Source organism: Strongylocentrotus purpuratus, unplaced genomic scaffold (assembly GCF_000002235.5).
Source record: "Strongylocentrotus purpuratus isolate Spur 01 unplaced genomic scaffold, Spur_5.0 spur5_scaffold_6, whole genome shotgun sequence".
Taxonomy (NCBI): Eukaryota; Metazoa; Echinodermata; class Echinoidea; order Camarodonta; family Strongylocentrotidae; genus Strongylocentrotus; species Strongylocentrotus purpuratus.
The window spans coordinates 16,475,914-16,502,815 of NW_022145612.1; the positions used below are offsets into that span (position 1 = coordinate 16,475,914).

Sequence of the window (26,902 nt, forward strand, 5' to 3'; positions counted from 1 at the left end):
TACCTTTTTATGCGTTGGTTGGACAATCCCAAATTCCCAAGTTTACAATCGGGCGAAAAATTTTCTTTTTTAGAAGCCTATATGTCAGGGCCTGCAGAACGTCGGGACTTGGGGGCTCCAGCGCCCCCACATTTTTTTTAAATGGATGTTAAAGAGCAAAAGAAAAAAAGAGAGAGAACAAAAATGAATGACCTGCCAATGTTAAAATGAGGTATTAAAATATGCTTATTTGGCCGTAATTAAATGCCTAAAACCCCTGAGCTTATGGGGGCTCCGCCTCCTAAACGCCACCAAGGGCCCTAAAGAGGGCCCCTGAATGCTTATCTAACCATAATTAAATACCTAAAACCCCTGAGCTTCCGGGGGCTCTGCCCCTTGGATCCCACCAAGGGCCCTACGGCGAGCCCCTGGATGCTCATCTGGCCGTAATACCTAAAACCTCCGAGCTTCCGGGGGCTCTGCAAATAGATCACATTATAGGGCTTCATTGTATGATAATTTTGAAATATCTTCTTAAACATCCTACTGAGAGTTCCAAACTTCCAACAAAAGCTGGTGAAAGCGGGCTCATTTACATAATATGCTGCAGTACACTGTGCAACAAAATAGAAAGAAGCTTTGATTGCATTATCCTCCCTCATCTTCAATCATCCATAATCTAACATGTTGGAAAATGTAGTGGGTGAAGGATTTGCTTGATAACAAATTTGAGAGTTGTTGGAAATTAACTGAAATGTAACAGGGGGCGCGATAGCTCAGTCGGTATATAGAGCAGTAATCTCGTAATCCAGTGACCCGGGTTCGAAACCAAGGCGATGCGCTAATGCCCTTTGGTAAGGCATTAAACCTCATTACCAGGTCCCTCGGAGAGGACCTTAAAGCCGTCGACCGTCTGGTTGCTTATTACTTACTTATGCTTTCTTAGCAGTCAGGTAAAATAACCACTACCACCATGTCTATTTTTAGAGAATTTTATCAAGCCGTTGAACTATTACGGAAAACACACTCCTGAAAATAAAAAAAATTGTACAACCAGCTGATTCTATTAGAACATGGTACATTCTCAGAGAGGAAGCTGCATTTGACCTACTGGACAGACGATTTGTCAACACCAGTAAATAATTGTTCAAAATCCGTACAAGTTTTGTATCGGAAGATTGGCACAATAACAACAATTGTACTGTTTAATGATCTATTAAACTCACCCAATCCAGAATACAGATTATTTGAAGAAGTGATTCTTGAATTTGCTGTTCCACTAAAAGATATAAGAGGAAGTACACTTTTCTGATGACAAATATTCTTAGTTAAGGTGTAATGACCTAAATGAAGATGATATTGACGTGCTAGATAGGATAATATCAGAACTTATATACGAGAATGAAGAAAATTCCTAGACATTCACAATGATGTTTGAAAGGAATGTCTCAGAAAAACGTTATGACTATTGTAAGGATAGGTTATTATTCCAGTAGATTTAGACTGGGAGGAGGTACGTAATTTCAAGTGTCGTAATGACACTCGATTTCATTCTCTTTATTTCGAAGTGAGTCATAATACAATTGCACTGAACTACTTTTTACCTAAGATAAGGAGAAAGGGTTTCCCGAAATGAACCTTTTGTGATAAACAGTGTTACTTTTATTTGGTGGGTGTAAAATAGTAAGGCCAATCTGAAATTGGCTTATTTGTCACTTATACAAGCTTTTAATCCTTCATTATTTGAAAACTTATTTGATGTCCAGAAGTACAAGTTTTTGTCATTTATGTTTTTTGTCTAAAATACTATATTTATGTGTGCACATTTCAAAGTAAACATCCATATTACGTTGGTTTAAAACAATTTATCAATAATAAAACACAAACGTAATATTTCATTGCCAAAAAAGAAAGGTAAATTAACATTTCATTTTAGGAAGTGGAAGTTTGAATCTAATCTGACATCTTCACCATCTATTTCTCTCATATTGAAGAATATTTTGTTTAATGATTTTCATTCTACAGTATCAGTATTGTTATTATCTATATTTTTTGAAGGAGAGGGGGGGGGGGGGGGGTCCTTTTTCTGCTTTGTTTTTATTGTTTGTTTGTTCTTGTTTCATGATTCTCTTGTTCATGGTCATTATATTTTATCATGGTGTTACATTTTTTTAATTTTTATATCTTTTGCTTTATAAAACAAATAAAACACGTTACATTTGTTTTGTTGTATCTTTTGCTTTATAAAACAAATAAAAAATATATATTAATAAAACGTTCCTTATAATAACGTCAAAGCCTGTTAGAATACCAAATACTAATCTATGCTTTGTGAAATATCACTATAACAGAACAACACAGTGCTTTGGTTAATGATCTATAACAGGCACCAGTCCTTTGTATAGTGGGTCTGACTTCATTGTATGTGAAATTGGGGTTGATGTGAATTTCAAATAAGCTTGGTTTTTTGTTGTTTCGGTAAAGTGACGATACCATTCCGATGTGCTTGACGTCATTTCTTTTTTTAATAACGATAGAAATACAGGATAAAGGTACTATAGAAGCAAGAATAGTCCAGTTATACCACCTTTGACCAAGAGGTTTTCCCGAAATTTTGCTACGGACTCGCACATAATTTGCGTAAGCTATTATGTATAGACAAATATTTAGCTCTTAATCCAGTATATAAAGGATAAAGTGAGTTCAAAATTGGACAATCCCTATTAACAAGTGAGTAAAAGTGAGTTCAAAATTGGACAATCCCTATTAACAAGTGAGTAAAAGTGAGTTCAAAATTGGACAATCCCTATTAACAAGTGAGTAAAAGTGAGTTTAAAATTGGACAATCCCTATTAACAAGTGAGTAAAAGTGAGTTCAAAATTGGACAATCCCTATTAACAAGTGAGTAAAAGTGAGTTCAAAATTGGACAATCCCTATTAACAAGTGAATAAAAGTGAGTTCAAAATTGGACAATCCCTATTATTATATATAAATAGGGATTGTCCAATTTTGAACATAATAGGGATTGTCCAATTTTGAACTCACTTTTATTCACTTGTTAATAGGGATTGTCCAATTTTGAACTCACTTTTACTCACTTGTTAATAGGGATTGTCCAATTTTGAACATATAAAGTTTAAGATATTTGAACAAAATAAGTGAAAAATTGAACAAAATCGGGCAAGGAATAAGGAAGTTAAAGCTTTTTAAAATGACTAATTACTAGAGGGCGATATTCAATTTGATGACATTATTTTGTGGACAACTCTCCATGCCTTTTGTACATCAAATTTCACAAGTCTTTTGTTTTTTCCTATTTATTTGTGTTCTTGATCGGATTTCATAACATGTGAAGTAGAATATCATTTTGCATTCTATTATCTCAATCACAAGAAAGAAGGAAAAACATGAAATTTGATGTACAAAAGGCATGGAGAGTTGTCCACAAATGATGTCATCAAATTGAATATCGCCCTCTAGTGACTAGTCATTTCAAAAAGCTTTAACTTCCTTATTCTTTGCCCAATTTTGTTCAAATTTTCACTGATTTTATTCAAATATCTTAAACTTTACAATAAAAGTAACATGTATGAAGGTTTTGGTTCCCAGTTGTAAATTACCATATTCATGAATACCTATTAATTAGCATATGCACAAAATGCCATTTGTTTGGGTGTGTACAATTTTGTATGCAGTGAGGATTTTATAAATCTGTTTGTGTGTTCCTACTATGAATATTGTGCTGCTAATTATTTCAGAACAATATTTTCAGTTATGAGGCTAAAAACAAGTAAAATTATTAATAAATAGAGAATTAAAATCATATTTCCCGCTTTTTACATATTTACCGGACGCGCATCTTATTTACCGGACGGTATTTACCGGTATTTACCGCCGGTAATTACCGCCACCGGTATTTACCGCCCAACCCCGATTCAAACTGTTTAAAATGTTCTATGAACCTTGGCATTTGTAGAGTAAAGCTGTTTACATAAAATCTTGTACAAACATTCTCATAGTAAATGTAAATGCGATGTAAATATTTACTTTATTTACTCTGTGATGCTTGGACCATCAATTCAATTAATTAAATTCAGAACTTTATTTCAGACTCCGGGGGCGGGTCTAGCTTTTTGCTAAGGGGGCGGGTTGACCCAATTATGATGCAGAGCATCGCCCACGAGCCGCGTAGCGACGAGGCGATTTTTGTGTGGCTATTTTGAACCCCCGCGAAAGTGACGTTTTCCTTGCATCTACTAACACAATGGAGACCATAAAAAGCAGTGCACGATAACGTCAAGTAACAGTGTAATATACAGTTATATCCAGAGTTATCATGTGTTTGGTGTTTTTCTATGCACATCACATTTTCACCTGGCAGCCCAAAGTGGACTCAGCTGCACAAGGCAGAGGTCCATAAAATTTATGTTACATAATATAGGGACAAGAGCTGAGTATAGACATAATGAGTATGATGACAACAAATCTTACAAAGAGTATAACAAACTAAACTATACTACGTAACCTATATATAATCTAAACTTTAAGTGTAACATGTAACCTGTATCTGTAAGATTGATAACAGTATAGCAATCTAACTCTAAGATGTACCTGTAACCGTAAGATTGAAATAAGTACACGTATAATTACAATCTACTGAAAAGGGGCCTATGTATCGAGTGGTCTGCATACAGTACTGGATCATGCTCATTGCTCAGTTCTGTTTCCATTGACTGATTATTAATGTTAATGGTTAACACAAAGATAGATATGAATTGTACAAAGGATATAAAATAAAGGATAAGGCAGGGTAATCATTACTTTATGGGTTCTCCGTCCTTATGAATCTATAATTGACTTGCTCTTATATAGGCATACGGTATAAGGTATAAGTAATCACATACAGACATGTCTCCAAACAAAAGCACATCGGTAGCAAAAGCAGACTTTTGGAAAAGAAGAAATGGAACATCAGTCGCCTCCGCCATACTGTTAAGGACTACTATTGTGATTCAGTCAGAACATGGAATGTGTGGGCCGCTGTCAACTTCTAAAAGGGATAAGGAAAGAGAGACGAAAACACGCACAACGCACATCTTCAATCTATATCTGCCATAACCATACTGACCACCTTATGATAACTTCTGCCATTCTGCTAGTCAAATTTGCCTTGGCAATATCAATGGTTTGACAAAGGAGCACCTTGAAAGGGCTCGTTTCTTTGCATATTTGCGTGATCTGAATTTTTTTCTCAAAATGGTTTATGTGGGATAAAGAACACACTCGTCTACTTAAATGCTCAATACGATTTTGTCTCATTGTATTTTGTTCACTGTCATAATAATCACAAATCTCCGTGTCTCAATTCAATAATAATTTCCTTTACAACCAAATAAGTAAGGCCTGTAAACAAAAAAGAAGTACCATATACATGTAAGGATGGCGTTGGGTATTGGAAGAGGGGAAGTGTAGTAGCATCTTATTAGCAGTAAAACCATAATGTTATTGTCACTGAATCACAATAACAAATTGAATGTAATCTTTGTCCTATTTATTCCCTGCTTTGGCAGTCAGCCATATGCGTTGCAGTGCTGACCATGATGTATGTAGTGGCGCTATCCGATGAGGATGTGTGTATAAGAAAGGATGTGTCAGACAGCAACTGTACATGTTCTTCTCCATTGAAGCCACTACCCCGCAGTAAGTACAATGCATGTTGCACACGAGGTTTCATTAGGGACTTTTAGATTTGCACGTCTACAGCTTTGACTGCAACGTGTGACGTCATTTTAAGGCACTGCGCATGCGTTACGTCGTCTCAGTCGGCGATCGAGAATGCGTCAACCTTGATTTTCCTAAATCTAGTACATACATACATACATATTGGTATTTATATAGCGCCTTTACATGCTCAAGGTACTAGTATGCCGCGTGCGCATAAAATATACAGTTCCTCAGGTAGACAAGGGAACATCCCTTCCCTGCTATTATGTAAAAATGTGTAGAACAGGTGTCACATGCATATTCACCTGTTCTACACATTTTTACACAATAGCAGTGAAGGGATGTTCTTTTGTTGAGGGTAGAATGAGGAACTGTATATTTTGTCCTCTTTCTTTGTCCGTGATGATCATAGTGTTACTTCCTGCATGCATGTATATCGTCGAGTGCAATCTAAAAGATTTCTTATTGTAGTCAACATGGGCAATTAAGTACGTTGACACGCATGATTAGTCGGCGTTCGTCGTGTTCTCGTCCAGTCATTCTAAAAGTCCCTAATAGGGACTTTTAGATACGCACGAAGACAATAGGTCTATGCTACGATCGACGTCCTAATAATGCACTGCCTTGAATGGACGTCACACGTTTCAGTCCACTCAAATCTAAAAGTCCCTATTTATGGCCCGGTCACACATAGACGACGCACGGCCGGTGCATTGAAAATCGAAAAAAAGTCGTGAGCCCGACTTTTGTCAGGATTTGGGAGAAGCTAGCGAGCTGACACTGACTGAATGCATAGCGTGTTGCTAGCGCGCTGTGCGTATACAGGGCGTGGACTCCGCCTATCTCCGGCGTTGGTCTAGCGCGTTCCGCGCATGTCTGGCGTCCTTTTGGCGTTTACATTCATGCGTCGAGCTCCGCGCACACTTTTGAACATGCTCAAAAAATCCCGACGCACACAGCGAATGACGACGAATGCATAGCGTTGGTCCAGCCTTGGTCCAGTGCGCTCGACGAACGAGTAACGAATGATGACACACACCTAGCGTACGACAACGCACTGGCCAACATTGCAAATTTCCAATGCGCTGGCCGTGCGTTTTCCATGTGTCCCCTCTGTGTGAACGGGCCTTTATCTGACGTAGGACTGTGTCACGGAGTGCTGCAGCCTTTGATGCGCCATGCGAAGTGGTATCCTACAAAGGGTGGTTGCATAATAACAGGAGTAAACATTTTGTTTAAATTCCTGCGTATGGGCTTCTACCCTTATCAGCTCAATTGGACGCGGAATGTTTGACGCAATCAATATGACGCCTCATGTACCACGGGCATATCATTCAAAGCATTAGTTTTAGCTCCATTCGATCAGTAATGTAGAATAAATGCATAAAGGTGTACACTTTGGAAGATTTCCATCAAAGGTGATATTAAAATCGGGTCTTCAGTCGAAAGTAATTATCAACGTTTTTATTGCAATAGGAAATAACGAAATACAGATATTTGGGAGTATCCAATATACCTCTGATCCCCCCCCCCCCCCACCGTTTGGACTTCAGCTTGTTCCGACTGATTGCGCACATTTTGGCAAATATTTAACGAAATGTGTGTTAACATGATTGATATGTAAGAATTATATTACAACCGTCTTTAATAAAATGTTCATGAATGAATGACACCCATAGTCGTATTGTTATATACACATAGACTGGGGGCGATACGACCCTCTCTCGAGCTCGACGCTCTTCCTTACATTTTTAGGTGTTACCTAAAGCTATTGTTGGAATACACACTTTTCTCCCTTATGTAATCAGCTGAAATGCAAATTTCAAATTATAATGATATTTTGTCTTTTAAAAGTATTCTCTGTGATCGAGAACAAAAATAGTTGAAAGCCAATAGTTGTAATACAGTGTCTATATTTACCGGTCTGATTATTTCCTTCTCGTTCCCATGAAGCTGAATGCTATGTCGGGGAACTACCAGAGCACCTCACATCGCTGATTAATGGCACCTGCGAGACCAATGCTAATGTATCATGTAATACAGAGTGCATGTTTGAGTGTGACGCAGGATACACCATCACTCACAATGAATCCATCATCTGTAAGATAGGAATGTTTATACCTCGCATTCCATCGTGTAATGGTAAGATTTTTCATGAATATCCCCTAACTTTTTTCAGAAAGTTCAAATTCTTTGTCCTATTCATGTATATCTATAGTGGCGTAGCTACATACCAATGAGAAGCACGTACCCTCTTCCCATCAACTGGTGATGACAAATGAAAGAAAGAAAGAAAGAAGAGAGAGGGGGACAGAGAGAGAGAGACAGACATACAGACTCTGAGACAGATGGACAGAGAGAGGGGAGAGGAGGAAGAGGGGGAGAGGGGTAGAGGGGAAGAGATGAGGGAGGGGGAGGGGAGATTAATGGATGATGCGATATGAGAAGAAGTTTATTCGACTCCTCTCACACCCTACTTTTACTGTTTCTCTCAGGCGCGGATACAGGATTTCTTTGGGGGGGGGGGGGGGGGGGGAGCCCAAATTTGAAATTATGCGAGCCAAATATTGGTACGTAAGGGTGACCAGCAGTGACGTAATGCAGGGGGATGTAGGGAGGGGCGAGTTTCCCCCTCCCTCCTTCGCAAAGCGCGGAAGCTATATATGACGTTTCATTAAAGTATTAGAGAAAGAAGACAATTCGTTGTACCGTTCTCGACTCTTAATCCTTGTCTAAATTCAGCCCCCTCCCCCTCCGCGCAGCGCGGAAGCTTTGACGTTTCATTAAACTATAGCACACCAAAAATAAGTACAACAAACACATGTTATTTGATGATTGCAAATGATCAAGCTTTATGAAAGCTTCAAAAAACAAAAAAACAGAATTGAAATCGGTCAATGCGTTGTGATTTTATACCATTTTTTTTATATCGCAAAATTACCGAAAAACCTGCCAGAAATGGTCAAATTGGCAAAAATGGCAAAATTTGACAAAGTTGACAACTTAATTCATCACTTTCTTGGACACAAATAATAAATTAAATTATCAGACACTAAAATATCATCTTTGAGGTAAAAAATACAAAAAAAAAATTCATATATCTATTACCGTTTTGAAAACAGAAGCAAACAAAATAAGTCATTTTTGCCATTTTTGCGAATCTGCAGATATGAAAAAGTTGTGAAAATAACTAAGTCCGTCTAATTAATATGCGCATATTAATCAAATCAAAACCGAACATAATACATCAATGAAACCTATTTATATCAGACAGGTATGGAATTTATTATTTTTTTAAAGAAAAATAAAATTATGAATATTCATCAAATATGCAAATTAGGTCATTTCAGCTAATTATATATATATATATATATATATATATATAGAAAAGTCAAACTGTTCATTTTGTTGGCATTTTTTTTAATCATATATTTATAGATCATATTTACACCATATATTAACATTAAATTCCAAATATTTTTGCAATGCCAATAAAATATGGCGATGGAAATTACTTGGATCACTGTTACAGCTATTTCCTTATATGTTTCACAAATTATTCAGAAAACCGAACAAATGATAAGAATCTGCAGACTTTCAGATACATCACAGTATAGTTTCTTTTAAAAAAGATGTCAGATTTGAGGATTTATGAAGATTTTTCGAGAAATCATTTAATTCAACAGGCCATAACATTCCACAGGTACTGAATTTCAGAAAAAAAGAAAATTTGGTGACCCCAGTACAGTTGTGGCTACCTTGAGTGTAAATAACAAATTGATTCAATGAGTGAAACATATGAGGATATTGCATTTTTGTAGGGGAAATTTATACATTGACGTGCATTTTCACCACGCAGAATAACGGTCAATGGGCGATCAGCGGGCCATGTCACACTTGGCTAAAAAGACAATATTCTAATTAATAATTTAATATATTTCCCTTATGCCTATAACAATGAAACTACACAGAATTGTATTTAAAGGTATACTTGAAAGACATGTGAAATTAAAATTTGAAAATATTGTTCAGTTTTTTTAAAATAAATTTACGAAAATTGCTATTTCTACCAACTGACTGCTGTTGTTTGTGTGTGTGTGTGTGTATGTGCATGGGGCAGACTGTGTGCACAGGTAGTGTGACCACCCTACTATTAGTGATCACCCTACTATTAGTGAAAGAAGACGATTCGTTATAGCGTTCTCGAAAATTATCCTCGTTTGAATGCAATTTTCCCCTCCCACGCGAAGCGCGGAAACTTTTACGTTTCATTAAATCATTGACGAAAGAAACGATTCGTTGTACCGTTCTCGACTCTTAATCCTTGTCTTAATTCAGCCCCCCTCCCCCCTCTCGCGCGAAGCGCCGAAGCTTTTACGTTTCATAAAATCATTGGAGAAAGAAAACGATTCGTTGTATCGTTCTCGACTCTTAATCCTTGTCTTAATTCAGCCCCCCCCTCCGCGAAGCGCGGAAGATTTGACGTTTCATTAAATTATTAGAGATAGAAGACGATTCGTTGTACCGTTCTCTATACTCTTAATCCTTGTCTTAATTCAGTCACCCCCTCCGCGAAGCGCGGAAGATTTGACGTTTCATTAAATTATTAGAGATAGAAGACGATTCGTTGTACCGTTCTCTATACTCTTAATTCTTGTCTGAATTTCAAAGATGTTTTTTGTCTGCTCCTTTTTCTCCCTACGTCCTCTTCCTTTCCTCTCCTCTCTATTTTTTTCTATCCGACCCGGGAAGTTCAGGGGTTTTAGGCATTTGATTACGGTCAGATGAACATATTTTTATACCTTATTTGTGACACTGGCAGGACACTAATTGGCGTGAGGTCCAGCGGGCGAAGCCCCCAGAAAACAGGGGTTTTAGGCATTACATTTCCGTCAGATTAGCATCCAGGGGAGTCTAGGGCCCTAGGCGAGGTGCAAGGGACGAAACCCCGGAAGCTCAGGGGTTTTTAGGCGTTTAATTTCGGTCAGATGAGCAGCTAGTTAACTATTCTTTCTTTCTTGCTCTCTTTATTTCTATTTCTTTTTACTATACCTTTTCAAAAAAAGTGGAGGGGGGGGGGGGAGCTCGAGGCTTGCGATTCCAGCCGATCCCCGGGCCCTTACTTTTTTCAAGAATCATATTTCTTGCCTGACTGTAAATTTAGGAATTTGTCATTTTCCAACAAACGCATACAAAAGTATGATTTACTAAAAACTGAGGAAAAATCTCGGAAAGAATTCAGCATTATTTGTAAGCCCCCGTTATGGAATTAGAAATAAACCACGTTTGAATTTGAATTCCCCCAAGCCCCCCTATCAGTACGCCAGTGCCCCCTTTTCTTCTTTCTCTTTTTTTCTTCTTTCCCTTTCTCTCCTCCTTAAGGTTTGCCGAGGGGGGGGGGGGGGGGGCAAGGGCCTTTCGGCCCCCACCCCGATCCACACGTTGTTGGTGGGATTAACCGGAACTGATCTCCTGTTCTTTTCACCCTTTGGGGTAAGCGGACACTTTTTTTTTTGTCTCGAAATTTGAAAAAAAAATTTCGTTGGGGGGGGGGGGGGTAAGGTCAATTTACGTTAGCCGTGGGCATAATTATTATTATTATTTTTTTTTCAAACAAAAACAAAGGGGGGGGGGGGGTTTAGTTTTTTTAGGAGGGTTTACACACATAAAAAAATACCAAAGGGGGGGGGGGGTTTGAACCCCTAAACCCCCCCCCCCCCTGCGTACGCCCCTGCTTGGTGGGTTCCAGGGGGTAGAGCCCCCGGGAGCTCATGGACAAATACTGCCATTTTAGCAATACTTGTAAATCACTGGTATCAAATAAAAAATAACCCATGTTTAAATTGTATTGGGGGGGAGGGGGGGGGGGGAGAGGGTTACTGCCCCCCCCCCTCCATCAGTACGCCAGTGAAAGAGGCGGAGGTGACGGAAGGGACTACCCCCCATAAAGCTTTATGATAAGTCTTATATGTAAACCGTTCACAGGTTTTTGAAGTTTTGTTGTGTTACAAAATTACATTCTTTAGCAAAACTACAGCATAAAAACAAGCAATATACTTTTTTCACGCTTCACTTTTACTTTGCCGATATCTAGTGTGCATTCCGAAGGGTTGTAAATATTTACTAGGTAAATTTTAGTAAGTACTGAGCAGGAAGGGACTTCTTAAAAGAGCAAGCTGAATATTCATTTTTGGAACACTGATCTATTTCTATAACTTTTAATCTTGTTAGCATACAGTGTAAACTGTACATACGTGATACCAACAGAATACATATTTTCTACAATATTTACTTGTATATTTTTAGGATATTATGCGTAGCGACCGAGCGAGAAGATTTAAGCATTTATATTAGTCTAAACGCTGTACTCTTGGGCCCGCCAAAGCCTTAAAGCGTGTTGTAGTCTTTAGTCAGTATTTGCTATACATTTTGTTGGTGTGCACTTTTTCAAATTATCCATGGGGGACGATCCCCCTCAGAAAATTGAGGGAAGACGTGTACCCCGTCGCCGCCCCTGACTCGCACATTTCGCTTTCAATTGCAGAACGCTCTAGCTGTGTCCAAGAGAATAAATTCTCGGAATGTGGGGCATCTCGCAAAAGACATGGGGAAAAAAAATGTGTCGTGTGAAAAGCCAGGGAAGGTCACAGACACAAAGGCCCGAATTCACAAAGGAGGTTTGTAGACAAAACTATGTTTATGTGCGTCATAATTATATGACGCGTTTCAGACAAGGTTTGTCTAAACCTTGGTCTGAAACGCATCGAAACGCGTCATATGAATCACATAGATTTGTCGACAAACCTCCTTTGTAAATTCGGGCCAAAACCTCCATGGGTGCGATGTGACCTGTGTGGACGTTGGCTCCACCTATTTTGTGTTTTGCTCAAAAAACTATCCACAAAAAAGGACTATGTATGCCCCTTTTGTGAAGCGACCTATCAATATTAATGTTCACATATCAGTCCCTTTTTTGGATTGCCCTCCTCCCGTCCCCCCCCCTAAGAAAAAATATTATCACATTGTTACATGTGTGCACAATATATATTGATGTGTCAACCTTACGAAAGTGGTGTTTTTATAATGATTATTGACCTCCTTTAAATTTATATTTATATTAGGGTGATCACACTGCCTGTTCACACAGTCTGCCCCATGCACATACACACACACAACAGCAGTCAGTTGGTAGAAATAGCAATTCTCGTAAATTTATTTTAAAAAAACTGAACAATATTTTCAAATTTTAATTTCACATGTCTTTCAAGCATACCTTTAACTACAATTCTGTGTAGTTTCATTGTTATAGCCATATGGGAAATATGTTAGATTATTAATTAGAATATTGTCTGATATGTGTTATGTGTGACATGGCCCGCTGATCGCCCATTGACTATTATTCTGCGTTGTGAAAATGCACGTCAATGTATAAAACTCCCCTACAAAAATGCAATATCCTCATATGTTTCACTCATTAAATCAATTTGTTATTTACACTCAAGGTAACTGTACTGGGGTCACCAAATTTTCTTTTTTTCTGAAATTCAGTCCCTGTGGAATGTTATGGCCTGTTGAATTAAATGATTTCTCGGAAAATCATTAAAAAAAACCCAACTATACTGTGATGTATCTGAAAGTCTGCAGATTCTTATCATTTGTTCGGTTTTCTGAATAATTTGTGAAACATATAAGGAAATAGCTGTAACAGTGATCCAAGTAATTTCCATCGCCATATTTTATTGGCATTGCAAAAATATTTGGAATTTAATGTTAATATATGGTGTAAATATGATCTATAAATATATGATTAAAAAAATGCCAACAAAATGAACAGTTTGACTTTTCTATATATATATATAATTAGCTGAAATGACCTAATTTGCATATTTGATGAATATTCCTAATTTTATTTTTCTTAAAAAAAAAATTTTTCCATACCTGTCTGATATACATAGGTTTCATTGATGTATCATGTTCGGTTTTGATTTGATTACATATGCGCATATTAATTAGACGGACTTAGTTATTTTCACAACTTTTTCATATCTGCAGATTCGCAAAAATGGCAAAAATGACTTATTTTGTTTGCTTCTGCTTTCAAAACGGTAATAGATACATGAATTTCTTTTTTGCATTTTTTTTACCTCAAAGATGATATTTTAGTGTCTGATAATTTAATTTATTATTTGTGTCCAAGGAAGCGATGAATTAAGTTGTCAACTTTGTCAAATTTTGCCATTTTTGCCAATTTGACCATTACTGGCAGGTTTTTCGGTAATTTTGCGATATAAAAAAAAATGGTATAAAATCACAACGCATTGACCGATTTCAATTCTGTTTTTTGTTTTTTTGAAGCTTTCATAAAGCTTGATCATTTGCAATCATCAAATAACATGTGTTTGTTGTACTTATTTTTGGTGTGCTATACCTATTTATATGGAAGACTTAAGAAGACAACTGTTTACAGTCCAACTAAGGGTGTAGAGCATGCCGTTTAGACTAAAATGTGCAATGTTGTTCAATTTCTGAATTCTTTGTTTAAAAAACTTGCTTGCTGTCAATAGTGTATACATTTTTTATACATTTCAAACGTCTAGTCCGGTTAAAAATAGCACGTAATGATTTCATTATTTGACACGTACTTCACATTGATTTATCTTATCGATAAGCGAAACGATTTGCTTTAGTATCATATAACAAATATAACAGTAATGACAAGTATGGTTTTCCTGAAAATTGCATTATACAATGTATATTCATCGTTATGGAAAATGTTGTATAATATACAACAATGGGCATTAACATTTTCCAGACCAATGATTTAATTACGTTTAATATTGAAGCTGTTGCCCTTTGTATATACATGAATTTGAAATAATAAGTAGCCTTGAAAGTGTCGCAATAAATCATGTGTGAGTGAGCTTGAAGTTTAATGGTGTAGGTTTGTTTGATACTGTATAGCCTTTACTCTGTTTTTAATGAGATATATCTCCAATCAAATCAAATCAAACTGAGTGATGTTATCGTACAACTAAACAATATCAATCTTCTGTTCTCCTAAATAAGCCTGGGAAACTTGAAAATTGCATTACAATGTGAATTCATTGTCAGTGAAAATGTAATACAATACACAACAATGGGCAAATAATTGTTTCCAGACCAATGATTTAAGTAAGAAGAACTTACATTTTATATTGAAACTGTTGCCGTTGTATATACATCTTAGGGGGGGGGGGGCAAAACTTGAAATTATGCGAGCCAAATATTGGTTCGTAATGATGACCAGCAGTGACGTAATTGGGGATGGGTGGGTGCAGGGAGGGGCGAGTTTCCCCTCCCTCCTCCGCGAAACGCGGAAGCTTTGACATTTCAATAAATTATTAGAGATAGAAGACGATTTGTTGTACCGTTCCCAAAAAATAATCCTCGTCTGAATTTAGTTTTCCCCCTCCCGCGCTAAGCGGAAGCTTACGTTTCATTAAATCATTAGAGAAAGAAGACGATTTGTTGTGTCGTTATCCCCTTTTTTCTTTTCTTCTTTCTCTTTTTTCCTTCCCTGTATCTCCTCTTTTCCTTTTTTCTTTCCCTTTCCTTCCTTCTCTTTTATATTTTGATTGGGGGGGGGGGGGGGTGGTGGGGGCAAGAGCCTGGGAGGCAAGTCCTTTTGCCCCCCGATCTACTTCTTCCCTCCGTTCTTTTCTTCTTCCTCTTCTTTTTTTCCCTTTCTCTCCTCTTTCCCTTTCCCTTCTTTCCTTCTCTCTCTCTCCTTTTTTTTTTGCTGGGGGGGTGGGGGGGGCAAGGCTTGCTTGCCCCCCCCTCTGGATCCCGCCTGGTTTCTCTGTTTGGGTTTTTTTTTTCTCCCTCGAAGGTCTCCAATGCACCAGTGAGACAATTATACCTGAATCCACACTAACACCACTGTTTACACCTATCAATTTATATGCCCTCCCCCAAAACATAATATATACATACGTCTTAGCTAGTCTACTATCATATTTTGTCGACAAATTAGGCCAATTGCACATTCTGATCTCTACTTTTGTGACCTCCTACTTTTATCAGAGACGGATGAATGTGCTTCTAACCCTTGTGAAAACAAGGGTTCATGTGTAGATCTCTTTAATGACTATAATTGTACCTGTGTACCTGGTTATGAAGGCAAGAACTGTCAGAACGGTAAGTCGTTTCCACAATCTTTACGTTGTGTATGATTATTAAGGGGCCAGTCTAGTTTATTTAAGAAAACAAAAATCTCAATTTTTATTTTTAGTGTTTTAGTAGTAGTTTGATTATGCTCTTCATTTTTCAATTGCTGTTTTCATGATATATTGTAGTATTTGATTGTATTTTAGGGCAGAGAAAATTTCAGGGAAGCCAATAATCAGACCGGAATTGAAAAATTTGGTCCAAAATTATTTTTAAAAAACAGTCAAAATTGTACACTTTTTAGTGTTGCAATGGACCTTTGGATGTACCTGACAGGGTACTAATGTGTTTGCTGCCATCTAGTGGCCTTGTAGGTTCAGTGCATTTGAGTACGTGCTAAGAAAGCTGCGTCCATGGAGGCACTCTAGTGCAACTGAACTCGCGACTGCAGGTCAATTTATCCCAATTTGGATAAAATGTATTGTAGGAAACTGTGTTTGAAGTACCTTTATAATATGCTAATTATCTCTGAATTATAAATTTTTGACAAAAAATGCTGTAACTTGAAAAATATTCATCAGAATTATTTCAGAATAGGCAGAAACATAAGTTTTCATTAAAAAAACAATCCTATCATGTTTTGTGCACATACATACCTCACAAGCAAAATTATTTCCAAAAATCATTCGAGTTTTTTTTTCTTTGAAATATCATAATTTTATGTAAATGATGAAAACTATACAAACGTTGTCATAGGATTGTTGTGCATACAATGTACTATCAAAATCACAAAAAAGTGCCTTGATATCGTTATTACGACAACAGTAGTAGTACAAAGAACAAGCACTAGATATATTTTGAATATTCATGTCCTTAAGTAATTTGTATATAATTTGCATATTTAATGAGATAAATAATTTTCTCAATACTATTTCTTTCGTAGTACCGTACCAAAATTGTTCGCGATACAATTAACAAGTAGCAAAAACGATTTTTTTTTTTTTTCTTTAAATCTAAAAAATTAATAAAAAGAACAATTAATTGCAAATATAATGTTTTAAACATTTTAACAATTTTTGTTGAATTTAACGAACTTAATCAATTTTTGTTTTCAACTCCCTACTTTTTCAGAGCAACCTTAAAATGGTCGAAATATTTCTGGTCATGTGAAGAGCTCTCAACAAATCAAAAACCAATATATTTTTGATTCAGGATATAATATTGATTATGATAGGTTTTCTTTCCGTTTTTCATTCAGTTTCAAACCGTTTTCATTCAATCTCGTCCCGAAACTTCCTTTATATAAAACAGTCAATTTCGTCTTTGGTCATTCATTTTGGAACTTTGTCCAATTTTTAAAAATCATTTTACGTCCAATTTTGTCATGGCAGCTCTCTTGCCAATTTTTGTCACTTTTTAATCGATTTCATCAAAGCGTCGTTCAAGTTCGTCACTTGTTTGTTTGTTATAGTTATTACGCTTTGTCTTTTCAATTCTTCCTGAAACTTGCTGTATGTATATACGTTTGCATTATTTTTGAACAGCGTAGATCTAATAATATACGTTTTCAATACCATTAGCGTCGACAATTCCTTTTTTTAAAAAATACATGTAACTGAGTTTCACATTCTTAATTTTGGCTATGCATTGATTGTTCAAGTTTTAATCAGGTTGAATATACGATGAGTAACAATGTAAATTATTAGTGTGGATACAATGCAACCAATTAAGGGAATTCATTTCATTCACACAAAGTATGCTGTGGATAACAGCTTATGGGAAAAATCCATACTTTTATTTCTCTTGTCAAGAACAATCGACTAAAATATGCCTTCGTGTCATTCAATTCCATGAATTCCTTGATTCCATGAAAATTCATGAAAGAAAACCTGTCTGTACACCTGCCAATTAAAATGTGTATATTTGTACTTATCTGATTAAGAAACTTGATTTAACTTTGACGAAATTGGATGCAAAATAATTACATTGATCGGACAAAGTTCTGAAATCGAAATTGAGGTGTGCAAGATCACAAGGTTTTGTGACGAAATTGAATGAAAAAAGTGTTTAAATGGCTGAAAAACTTATAATAGAGATTTCAAATATTGCAAGTAAATTTTACACATTGCCGCAGTAGCTCACGGAACATAAGATGTGTGCGCATGATTCTTTCTTTTTTTGCGGAATGACGAAATGCGCATAAGTCCGTCGCTCAACAGGCACTAGGGACTTTTAGATTGAGTGGACGAGAACGCGATGAACGCCGACTGATCATGCGTGTCAACGTACTCAACTGCCCATGTTGACTACAATAAGAAATCTTTTAGATTGCACTCGACGATATACATGCATGCAGGAAGTAACACTATGAACATGACGGACAAAGAAAGAGGACAAAATATACTGTTCCTCATTCTACCCTCAACAATAGGCCATTTTCGTAATGTAACCAAATTTAATGCATCAGTCTTAGTGAAGTGCCTCAATACACATTATTTCATTCACCTGATAGGAATAATAGTATTTCAATAGTCAGAATGCAACTGCATATATTAAGTGTTGCTAAGTAGGTCAAGCTATAATGTTTGTCCAACCTGGCAACAACTAATGTATGCAGTTTGGATTCTGTCTATTGAACTACTATTATTCTTATCAGGTGAATGAAATAATTTGTATTGAGGCACTTTAAAAAGACTTTTGCATTAATTTGGTTACATTACGAAAATGGCCTATTGCTGTGGTAGAACATCCCTTCACTGCTATTATGTAAAAATGTGTAGAACAGGTGAATATGCATGTGACACCTGTTCTACACATTTTTAAATAATAGCAGGGAAGGGATGTTCCTTTGTCTACCTGAGGAACTGTATATTTTATGCGCACGCGGCATATACTACTACTGTACTAGATTTAGGAAAATCAAGGTTGACGCATTCTCGATCGCCGACGGAGACGACGTGACGCATGCGCAGTGCCTTAAAATGACGTCACACGTTGCAGTCAAAGCTGTCGACGTGCAAATCTAAAAGTCCCTAATATCTGCGTACGAACGACTGTGTCAGCGACTATTGCAATCTTTTGCGTGCCAAGTGAAATTAAGTTCATAATGGACAGTGCAAACTTCGCTTTTAAATGCTGTTAATTCACATCACACCCTTGAATGGCGCATGTAATACCGCAATCGAAAAGACGCCTCGTGTGAAATGGACTTTCTAATCTCTAAACCGCAATATGTAAAGGCTCACGATGAATAATTAATGTGACAGATTAACAAGAAGATGTATATAGGACCAGTATTATCTACCATAGGGCAATTTTTCTGTAGGCAGTTTTTTTCCCTTCAGAAATCATTTAACTGGAATTATTGTCATCTACTGCATTCATAGCAAGTACTCAAAACATTGATGTAGTTAATCTTTTTATTTAATCACATTGTGACATCCTATTTTTGTGATTGTGTAATGAAGAAAGACAAAATCATTTAATATTTTGACTTGTTGTGTGTCTCCATTTTCATAAAAATAAATACAAAATTATGACTACCAAAATATCATAATAATCCTGAGATTGTCTATGTTCTTCTCACACAGTGACCGTACCATCTACCGATACTCCAGCTTCTAACACTCCAACGGCATCGATGTCTTCACCATCATCAACCCCCTCATCGACAGAACCTGGTAAAAGATTATTGATTATTCCTGATATACAATTAACTCAATTGGCATAATGGTGAAGATGATGATAATGATAATAATGATAATGATGATGATGTTAAGGATAATAATAATAATAATAACAATAATGATATTCATGAAACTACTATTATACACTACTACTACTACTTCCACTACTACTACTACTACTACTACTACTACTACTACTAATAATAATAATAATGATAAAAATATTTAGATAGCGATCAATTTAACATGATAATGATAATGATGATCATGACCTTTACCTAATTACTATGAAAGCATGTATGCTGCATATAAGTAAGCTACCAACAGACCGACGGCTTTAAGTCATCTCCGAGGGAACTAGTAAAGAGGATCACTGCCTTACCTTGGTTTCGAACCCGGGACCCTCCGTTTACGGGACCACTTCTCTACTACTGAGCCTTTGCACCTTTTCCTTTTTACACCATATTTTTGTGTCATTTTGTAAATGATTTTCAAAATCGTTTCATATTTTTATCTGTTGTGTGTGTCCAATTTAATAAAAATGAAAAACCAGAATCTATGAATGGTAAAATATCATAATAATCCTGATATTATCTATGTTCTTCTCACACAGTGACCGTACTATCTACCGGTACTTCAGCTTCTAACCCTCCAACGGAATCGACGTCTTCACCATCAATAACCCCCTTACCAACAGAACCTGGTAAAAGAAGATTGATTATTCCTGATATACAATTAAATTAATTTGGTATAATGATGATGATGATGGTGATGATAATGATTGTGATAATAATGATAATAATAATGATAATGATAATAATAATGATAATGATGATGATGTTATTAATATTATTAATACTAATGATGATGATGGTAATAATAATAATAACAATGATGATCATGTTACTACTACTATACTACTATTAATACTACTTCTACTACTATTATTAATGCTATTACTTATACTAATGATAATATCAAAATAATGATAAATAAGACATGATAATAATAATCATAACGAAAATAATAACGAAATGATAATACTAGTAATGATATACATTAATCATAATACTAATCATGAAATTCATGAACAAAAGTGATAATACTTATGAAGATGTTGATTGTTCTACCTGACTGCTATGAATGCATGTATATTGCATGTAAGTAGGCAACCATGTGATTGACGGATATAGGTCCTCTCCGATGGACGCGGTAATGGAAATTGATACCTTACCAAAAGACATGAGCGCATTGACTCAGATTCGAACCTGGGACATCAGGTATTCGAGACACCCGCTCTACCATTGAGCCATCGTTCCTTAAGCTTTTGAACCCTATTTTTGTATAATTGTGTAAACAAAGTAAGATAAAATAATTTAATATTTTAGTTCAAGTTCAAGTTAAAGTTCGAGCTTTATTTCCATTTTACTAAGTAAATTACAAAAAACATTTTACAAAGTATACAAAAGTAATTATACAAGTGTACATGTTTTCTTTTCTTTGCTAAACAAAAACAAATATTTATATTATTCTTAATCAAGTTACAAGGAATTATAGAATAATCTTTAGTGTATCTCCGTTTTCATAAAAAGAAATACGAAATTATGAATGCTGAAACATCATATTAATCCTGAGATTGTCTTTGTTCTTCTCACACAGCGACCGTACCATCTACCGGTATTTCAGCTTCTAACCCTCCAACGGAATCGACGTCTTCACCATCATCAACCCCCTCATCGACAGAACCTGGTAAAAGATTATTGATTATTCCTGATATACAATTAATTCAATTTGGTATAAAATTGATGATGATGATGTTTTCACCATCATCAACCCCCTCACCTACAGAATCAAATAATTCACTTGGTATAATGATAATGATGATAATGATAACAACAGTAATAATAATGATATTCAATATACACAAACATTTGTGAAGTGCTTTTCACATCGTGATCTTTAGCTAGAGGTTCATTTGTAAGTTTACTATTTTGACGATCCTTAACAATTACGATACGCGATCATTCTTTATAATCATGTTTTCCTAATTATTTTTAGTCGTATTTTTTTCACTAATTCAGACATACATGTAATTATATTGAAAAATAACAGCAAATGAACAAAGTGTAACGTTTCAAAGTTTAAGTTCAAGGTTATTTTTCTCTTAAATGCAACATATTGCTCCGATTGTCTCATTTTCGCTCGCTCGATCACTACAGCACAAAGTTAACATAGCTCGTTCGACGTCACTACCAAACTAGCCAATCAGCTGTCAATGTCGTCATATTGAATGCAGAGGCAAATATATTTCGTGAAATTATCGAGAAATTGACTATTTCTAATTGCAAACTAGTTTTATTTTTGGATGGAAAAGCAGCCATTGTTATCTTGACATTCATTGAAGTGATCAGAATAGGGTAAGTTACTTCTCAGATGATTCAAGAGGTCCATTTTGTAGATAATTTTTAAATTTCTTAGAATGTTCCACTGTGTTGCAGGGTACCGGGTGTATGCCATTGGGTGTGATGTGTTCGCGCGCTATAAGTACAGGCCACCGCGCCGTCGGGTGTATTCTCGTACTGATGTAGGTGCAAAGCTAGAATGGCTACCACGCCCACTTCCCTCTCTATGCCTTTCTGAACATTCCTTCCCTTATCAATACAATAACTTTCACCTGCCTAAGTTATTCAAACCATACCGCCTCGCCACTTCCATTACGTAATCATTAAAAGGATCCGCATATACAACATTTTCCTGCTATACGTTGCAGGAAAATACAAATCTCCCTGGTATACCTTACAGTCCAAACGATAAATATGTGCCTTTAACGAAGCAGGCGACAATCGGCGTAGCAGACGACACTTGATAGTAATTTTGTATGTGAGATTTCTTTGCTAAATAAATATAAATTACTTTGTTAATAAATATCAACTAAAATTTCTTTATATTTCTTTAAACCATCATTGATATTTAATAATTCGTGAGTGAGTAAAAGAAACATACCAAACTATATAATTATATGAAATACTTGGTGGCAATTAGGGGAGTTTGACGTGATGACCGATTGCACCCCTCTGTTAATAACCGAATAGACTCCATGGTGTTTCATGAATATTCATGTTTTTGCTTACCTCGGCTAAATGTTTGCTTTTACTAAATTGAAAAATTACGATGGGGGGTTGGATGAAATGGACATAATGAAATAGGCAGAAGTGATCTATGATAATTCATGCTTTTTATGTTTCGTGTGCTCGACCTATAATCTTCAAATCGCTTGGCAAACTGAGTTCAAAGTTAGGCTTGTTTCACATGTGTATTATAGGCAATGACGAGCTTGCAACCTATTTTGAAAAATTACGGTGGGTGAACTTTCAAAAGTCAATGAGACATGAGGGTTCCAATGAAAGAGCTAGTGATAACGTACGTCGGGGTGGATGTGCTTTTCGTTTAAACAAAAAATGAATTTTTAACGATTTAAAAAAAAAACGTCCATAGGCTAACATGTTAGGCTGCTGACTCTGACCGTGCTCTGACGATAGGGGGCGTTGTAAAATGAGACTAAACGGAGCAATATGTTCATTTATTTTCCATCTGTGGCATCGAATAGCCTGGTCAGCACGAATGTCGTTAACATAATTTACTGCTAAACATTCATAATCTTTCAGCGTTCAAAGTTATCTCTTTTATTCAATTAATTTATTTTCCATTTGTGGAATGGGACACTCTGGATATCAGTGTCGTTCATATGGGGTCCCCAATTTTAGGGGAATTCAAATACATGTTTATATATAACATATTTAAGAAAATAACCTGTACAACAGCTTTGGCAACTCTCGTGGAAATAAATATAATGCGAAAGGAAACGTCCTAACCAATGGACTATGTACTTGACGATTAATGCCTTATTGTTTATATTTTTGAAATGCAGAATGAAAATGATAGGGGCATAATAATTGCTTAAATACCCGATGTAAATCGGTTATTTGTTATTTACGGTAGTTTTGAAAAAATAACGAACAGGAATTAAACTTGATTTGGGCGCAAGTTATATGGCTGGGATATGAATCAGCAATATGAATTTACCCTACATAAAGCAGGGGTATGTCTATTGTGAAATTAAATATGTGAATTACATTTATCCCAAATTTTGAACAGATGCAGGCTTATATGTCACGGTCATGAACGTATCAACCCCCTCACCGACGGAACCTGGTATGCGGTATATAGGTCTACATACATATAACACATATAAACATGTCAATTCCTCACAGATCTGGACGTACTTTGTTCCCCTACGCCCTGCAAGAACAACGGCGAGTGCCAGATTGACCATAACACCTTTGACTTAACTTGCGTGTAAGTCTCTTAATTTATGTGTTTCTCTATAACGACATCTTTCCCATATTGATTTTCCTCAATTTTAACCCACACTGCGATAGAAATTACTAACATGTCGTCGTCACATATTTCAATATCCGATTCTGCCATGATCGTATTAAGGAATAATTACATTTTGTCAAAAATAATGAAAACATTTAATAATATTTTTGGACATCCAATTAATATTGAGAGTAAAAGACAAATCAAATAAAGGCATGTTTGAGCTCAGAGATGTTTCGGGGGATTGTAACATTCATTAATGTCATAAATACTTTATCAAATGGAATATGTATAAACAAAACTAGATTAATCTGAAATCAAGTAAGAATGGTTAATAAATATACTTTTAAAAAAAATGGAGTTCTCAAAGGGAATCGACAATGGAATATACATACTTTATACTTAATTTAAATGGCCATTTTGTAAAAACGCATTGATATAGTTGTTTAAATCTGTTATGTCGATTGTGAGTACGATAAAATTTGCTTGTATTTTGTTAATCATTTAACCATACAAATTACAAGCTGATTGTTTAACAGTATCTAACCATTCTTCCTTTCCTTCTATATTACATTAGAGTGCTTTTAAATTGCGTTTATGTTACTGTGACACTGTGTAAATATAATTTGAATGCTTTGCTAAACGTGACGAAATGACTAGAAGAAAATAGATAATACTTTAAAATTTGAAATCATGAGGTATAAAACTTAATCTTGCGAATGGTCTTCCTTTTCAGCTGCGCCAGTGGATACTCCGGGCCTCAATGCTCTAACTCTTCTAACGTCGTACTCCTTGTTATCCTAGTCCCTATCACGATTCTCATCCTCCTCTTCATCATCTTCTTCGTCGTCCTCGTCGTATACTATCGTGTTCGTCTCCACAAACTGGAAGGGTATAAAAAGAGACCATTTCATTACGACAGGAATGCTCGTCGATATGAAGATGGCATGCAGCAGTTGTACTTCACAGAAGATAGGAGACACCAACATCAGGACCTAGAGACCTTCAAGAACAGCGCTATGGGCCTTCGATTCAGTAAAGAAATCAATGTAAGTAGTCATTCCTAAACTAGCAAATCAACGGTTCAGTTATCATATATCATACTAACCTCTGTAGTGCTAGTTTTGTATTTTCTGCACATTATCAATATTCGTGTTAATTAGCTTTGGGAGATGCAAGTGTCTTGTTCTATTTTGAGAAGATGGATAATGCAATATCACATGTGGGCAAAACACGTTGTCAAAGGATTTAGGAACCGAGCAAGGATCGAACCCAGGACGACTCAAATGACAATCCAGAGGCTTCGTCAAAATACCTCAGTGAATTCACTTCTATCGATTTTCCAAAACTAGAACAGCATTTGAAGTTATCTTGCAATTTTAGACTTCTACTACTGATTTGTACACTTCAATTTACAGGCTCGTATGCAAGTGAGATCTCAACAGATGGAATTACATGGGCATCACCCATCAGCATCTCGCCATGATCCTTCAGATAGGCATCGAAGTCGAACGGACCCGATACAGAGTGGACGAAGCCTTCACGACCGACCAGTGACAGGCGACCAAGGATTCCAGGGACATCGCTCAAACGGTATGCGCAGTCGGGGCAATCCTTCCCTGAGTCACGAGACGGTCAGCAGCAGCAGCAGCGTAGTCTACAACAAGGCGGCCAGAAGGAGCGTGATGGTCTCTTTAGGCAGATCGAGAAACGGGAGTATGCCGTCTGATGTGTACGTAGCTAACGGTTTTAACGACACACGTCTTTAAAACTGGGTTCTGTACAAGCCCATCAAATCAATATCCCTACCAAAATTGTATCACAGGAGAGACCTTTCGGACTGATTGCAAAATTCCTGAATCCGGCTGTAACTTTCTGGGATAGTTGTATGATTTTGATTCATGTACTTTAGGGATGCGCTGAACAATACTGGAAACCTTTCATTTTTAATTGAGGTTTTGTACAAGAAACTATATTTATACCCGCCTTTTTAAATTAAACCTAGACATTCGCAATTGTTTCTTTTTTAAAGATTATGTTCATCATATATACATATCTATTTTCAAAACTAGTTTTTATTTCGTTATGCAGATATTATAATCAATATAGTACTGGGTGTTTACTAAGTTGTTCAAATGTATTCTGTTTGTACACAGAATATTTTTTAAAGATGTATTTGTATTTTCTTTTGTTTACATTAAGCAATCTTAGTATAATGGATGTTTATGCTCTTCCTACTCTGCTACTGTACTGTTACTTGATACCAAAGTGGATATCTCTTGATTTAGTTTGTTTTATTTCAGTTTTGTGTAAATCCATATTTATGGTGAATGTGTATTTATTTTAGCATAAAAATGAATAACAAAACGAACACTACAATAGTATGCTCTGGAACACGTCAAGACTTACATCAAAATCAAATTAAAGCGTTGATAACATTACAATAAAAAGAACTGACATATAAATCATATCGTCAAGAAGTGGAGAGACAGATGGGGGCAATGGCTAACCGGTTGATTCACGTTTCCTTCAAAATCAAGACAAGTGAATAAAAACCGACCTTTTCCACGTAATCCATCAACTAAATTTGACTTGAAGGATTTTGCGAGGAGGCAGAAGAAATGCTTACAGGTTCGAGCAAGTGCCTCATCAAGGTAATTCCATTATAGGCGTCACATCAGAACAGGTGAAGAAAATTCCCTTTTAGGCTAAGGAGTGCCATTTGTCTGCCGCCCCGGAATTCGGTAACTTTTCAATCTGAAATGTTATTTAATCTATACAAAGAAAGACTTACAATCGATACTTGATATACGTTTTGTATCAGGTTCTGGTTTACAACGTAATTCATTGTTCCTTCATATTAGTGTTAGGATAAGTAAATTGTATGTTTTAGGATTAGAAGAACAAAAATGCATAGTAGACGTTGTAATTTTAAGCTATATTCAGGTATTTTGTATTTCTTCTACATATACATGTTTTTACACA

The 26,902-nt window shown here is 36.2% G+C and overlaps 1 protein-coding gene and 1 long non-coding RNA gene across 2 annotated transcripts; both read left to right on the forward strand.

Moving 5' to 3' along the window:
• Positions 1 to 15,836: 15,836 nt before the first annotated feature.
• Positions 15,837 to 20,240, forward strand: LOC105438941. The gene is made up of 3 exons (XR_004066815.1): positions 15,837 to 15,881; positions 19,442 to 19,531; positions 20,151 to 20,240. It is a non-coding gene; the product is annotated as an uncharacterized LOC105438941 (long non-coding RNA).
• Positions 20,241 to 20,651: 411 nt separating this feature from the next.
• On the forward strand, positions 20,652 to 25,686 carry LOC105436454. The gene is made up of 5 exons (XM_030973312.1): positions 20,652 to 20,697; positions 21,197 to 21,286; positions 23,809 to 23,893; positions 24,654 to 24,966; positions 25,336 to 25,686. Exons 1-5 carry the CDS (start codon positions 20,652 to 20,654, stop codon positions 25,684 to 25,686), a joined length of 885 nt encoding a protein of 294 aa, XP_030829172.1.
• The last annotated feature ends 1,216 nt before the right edge of the window (positions 25,687 to 26,902 follow it).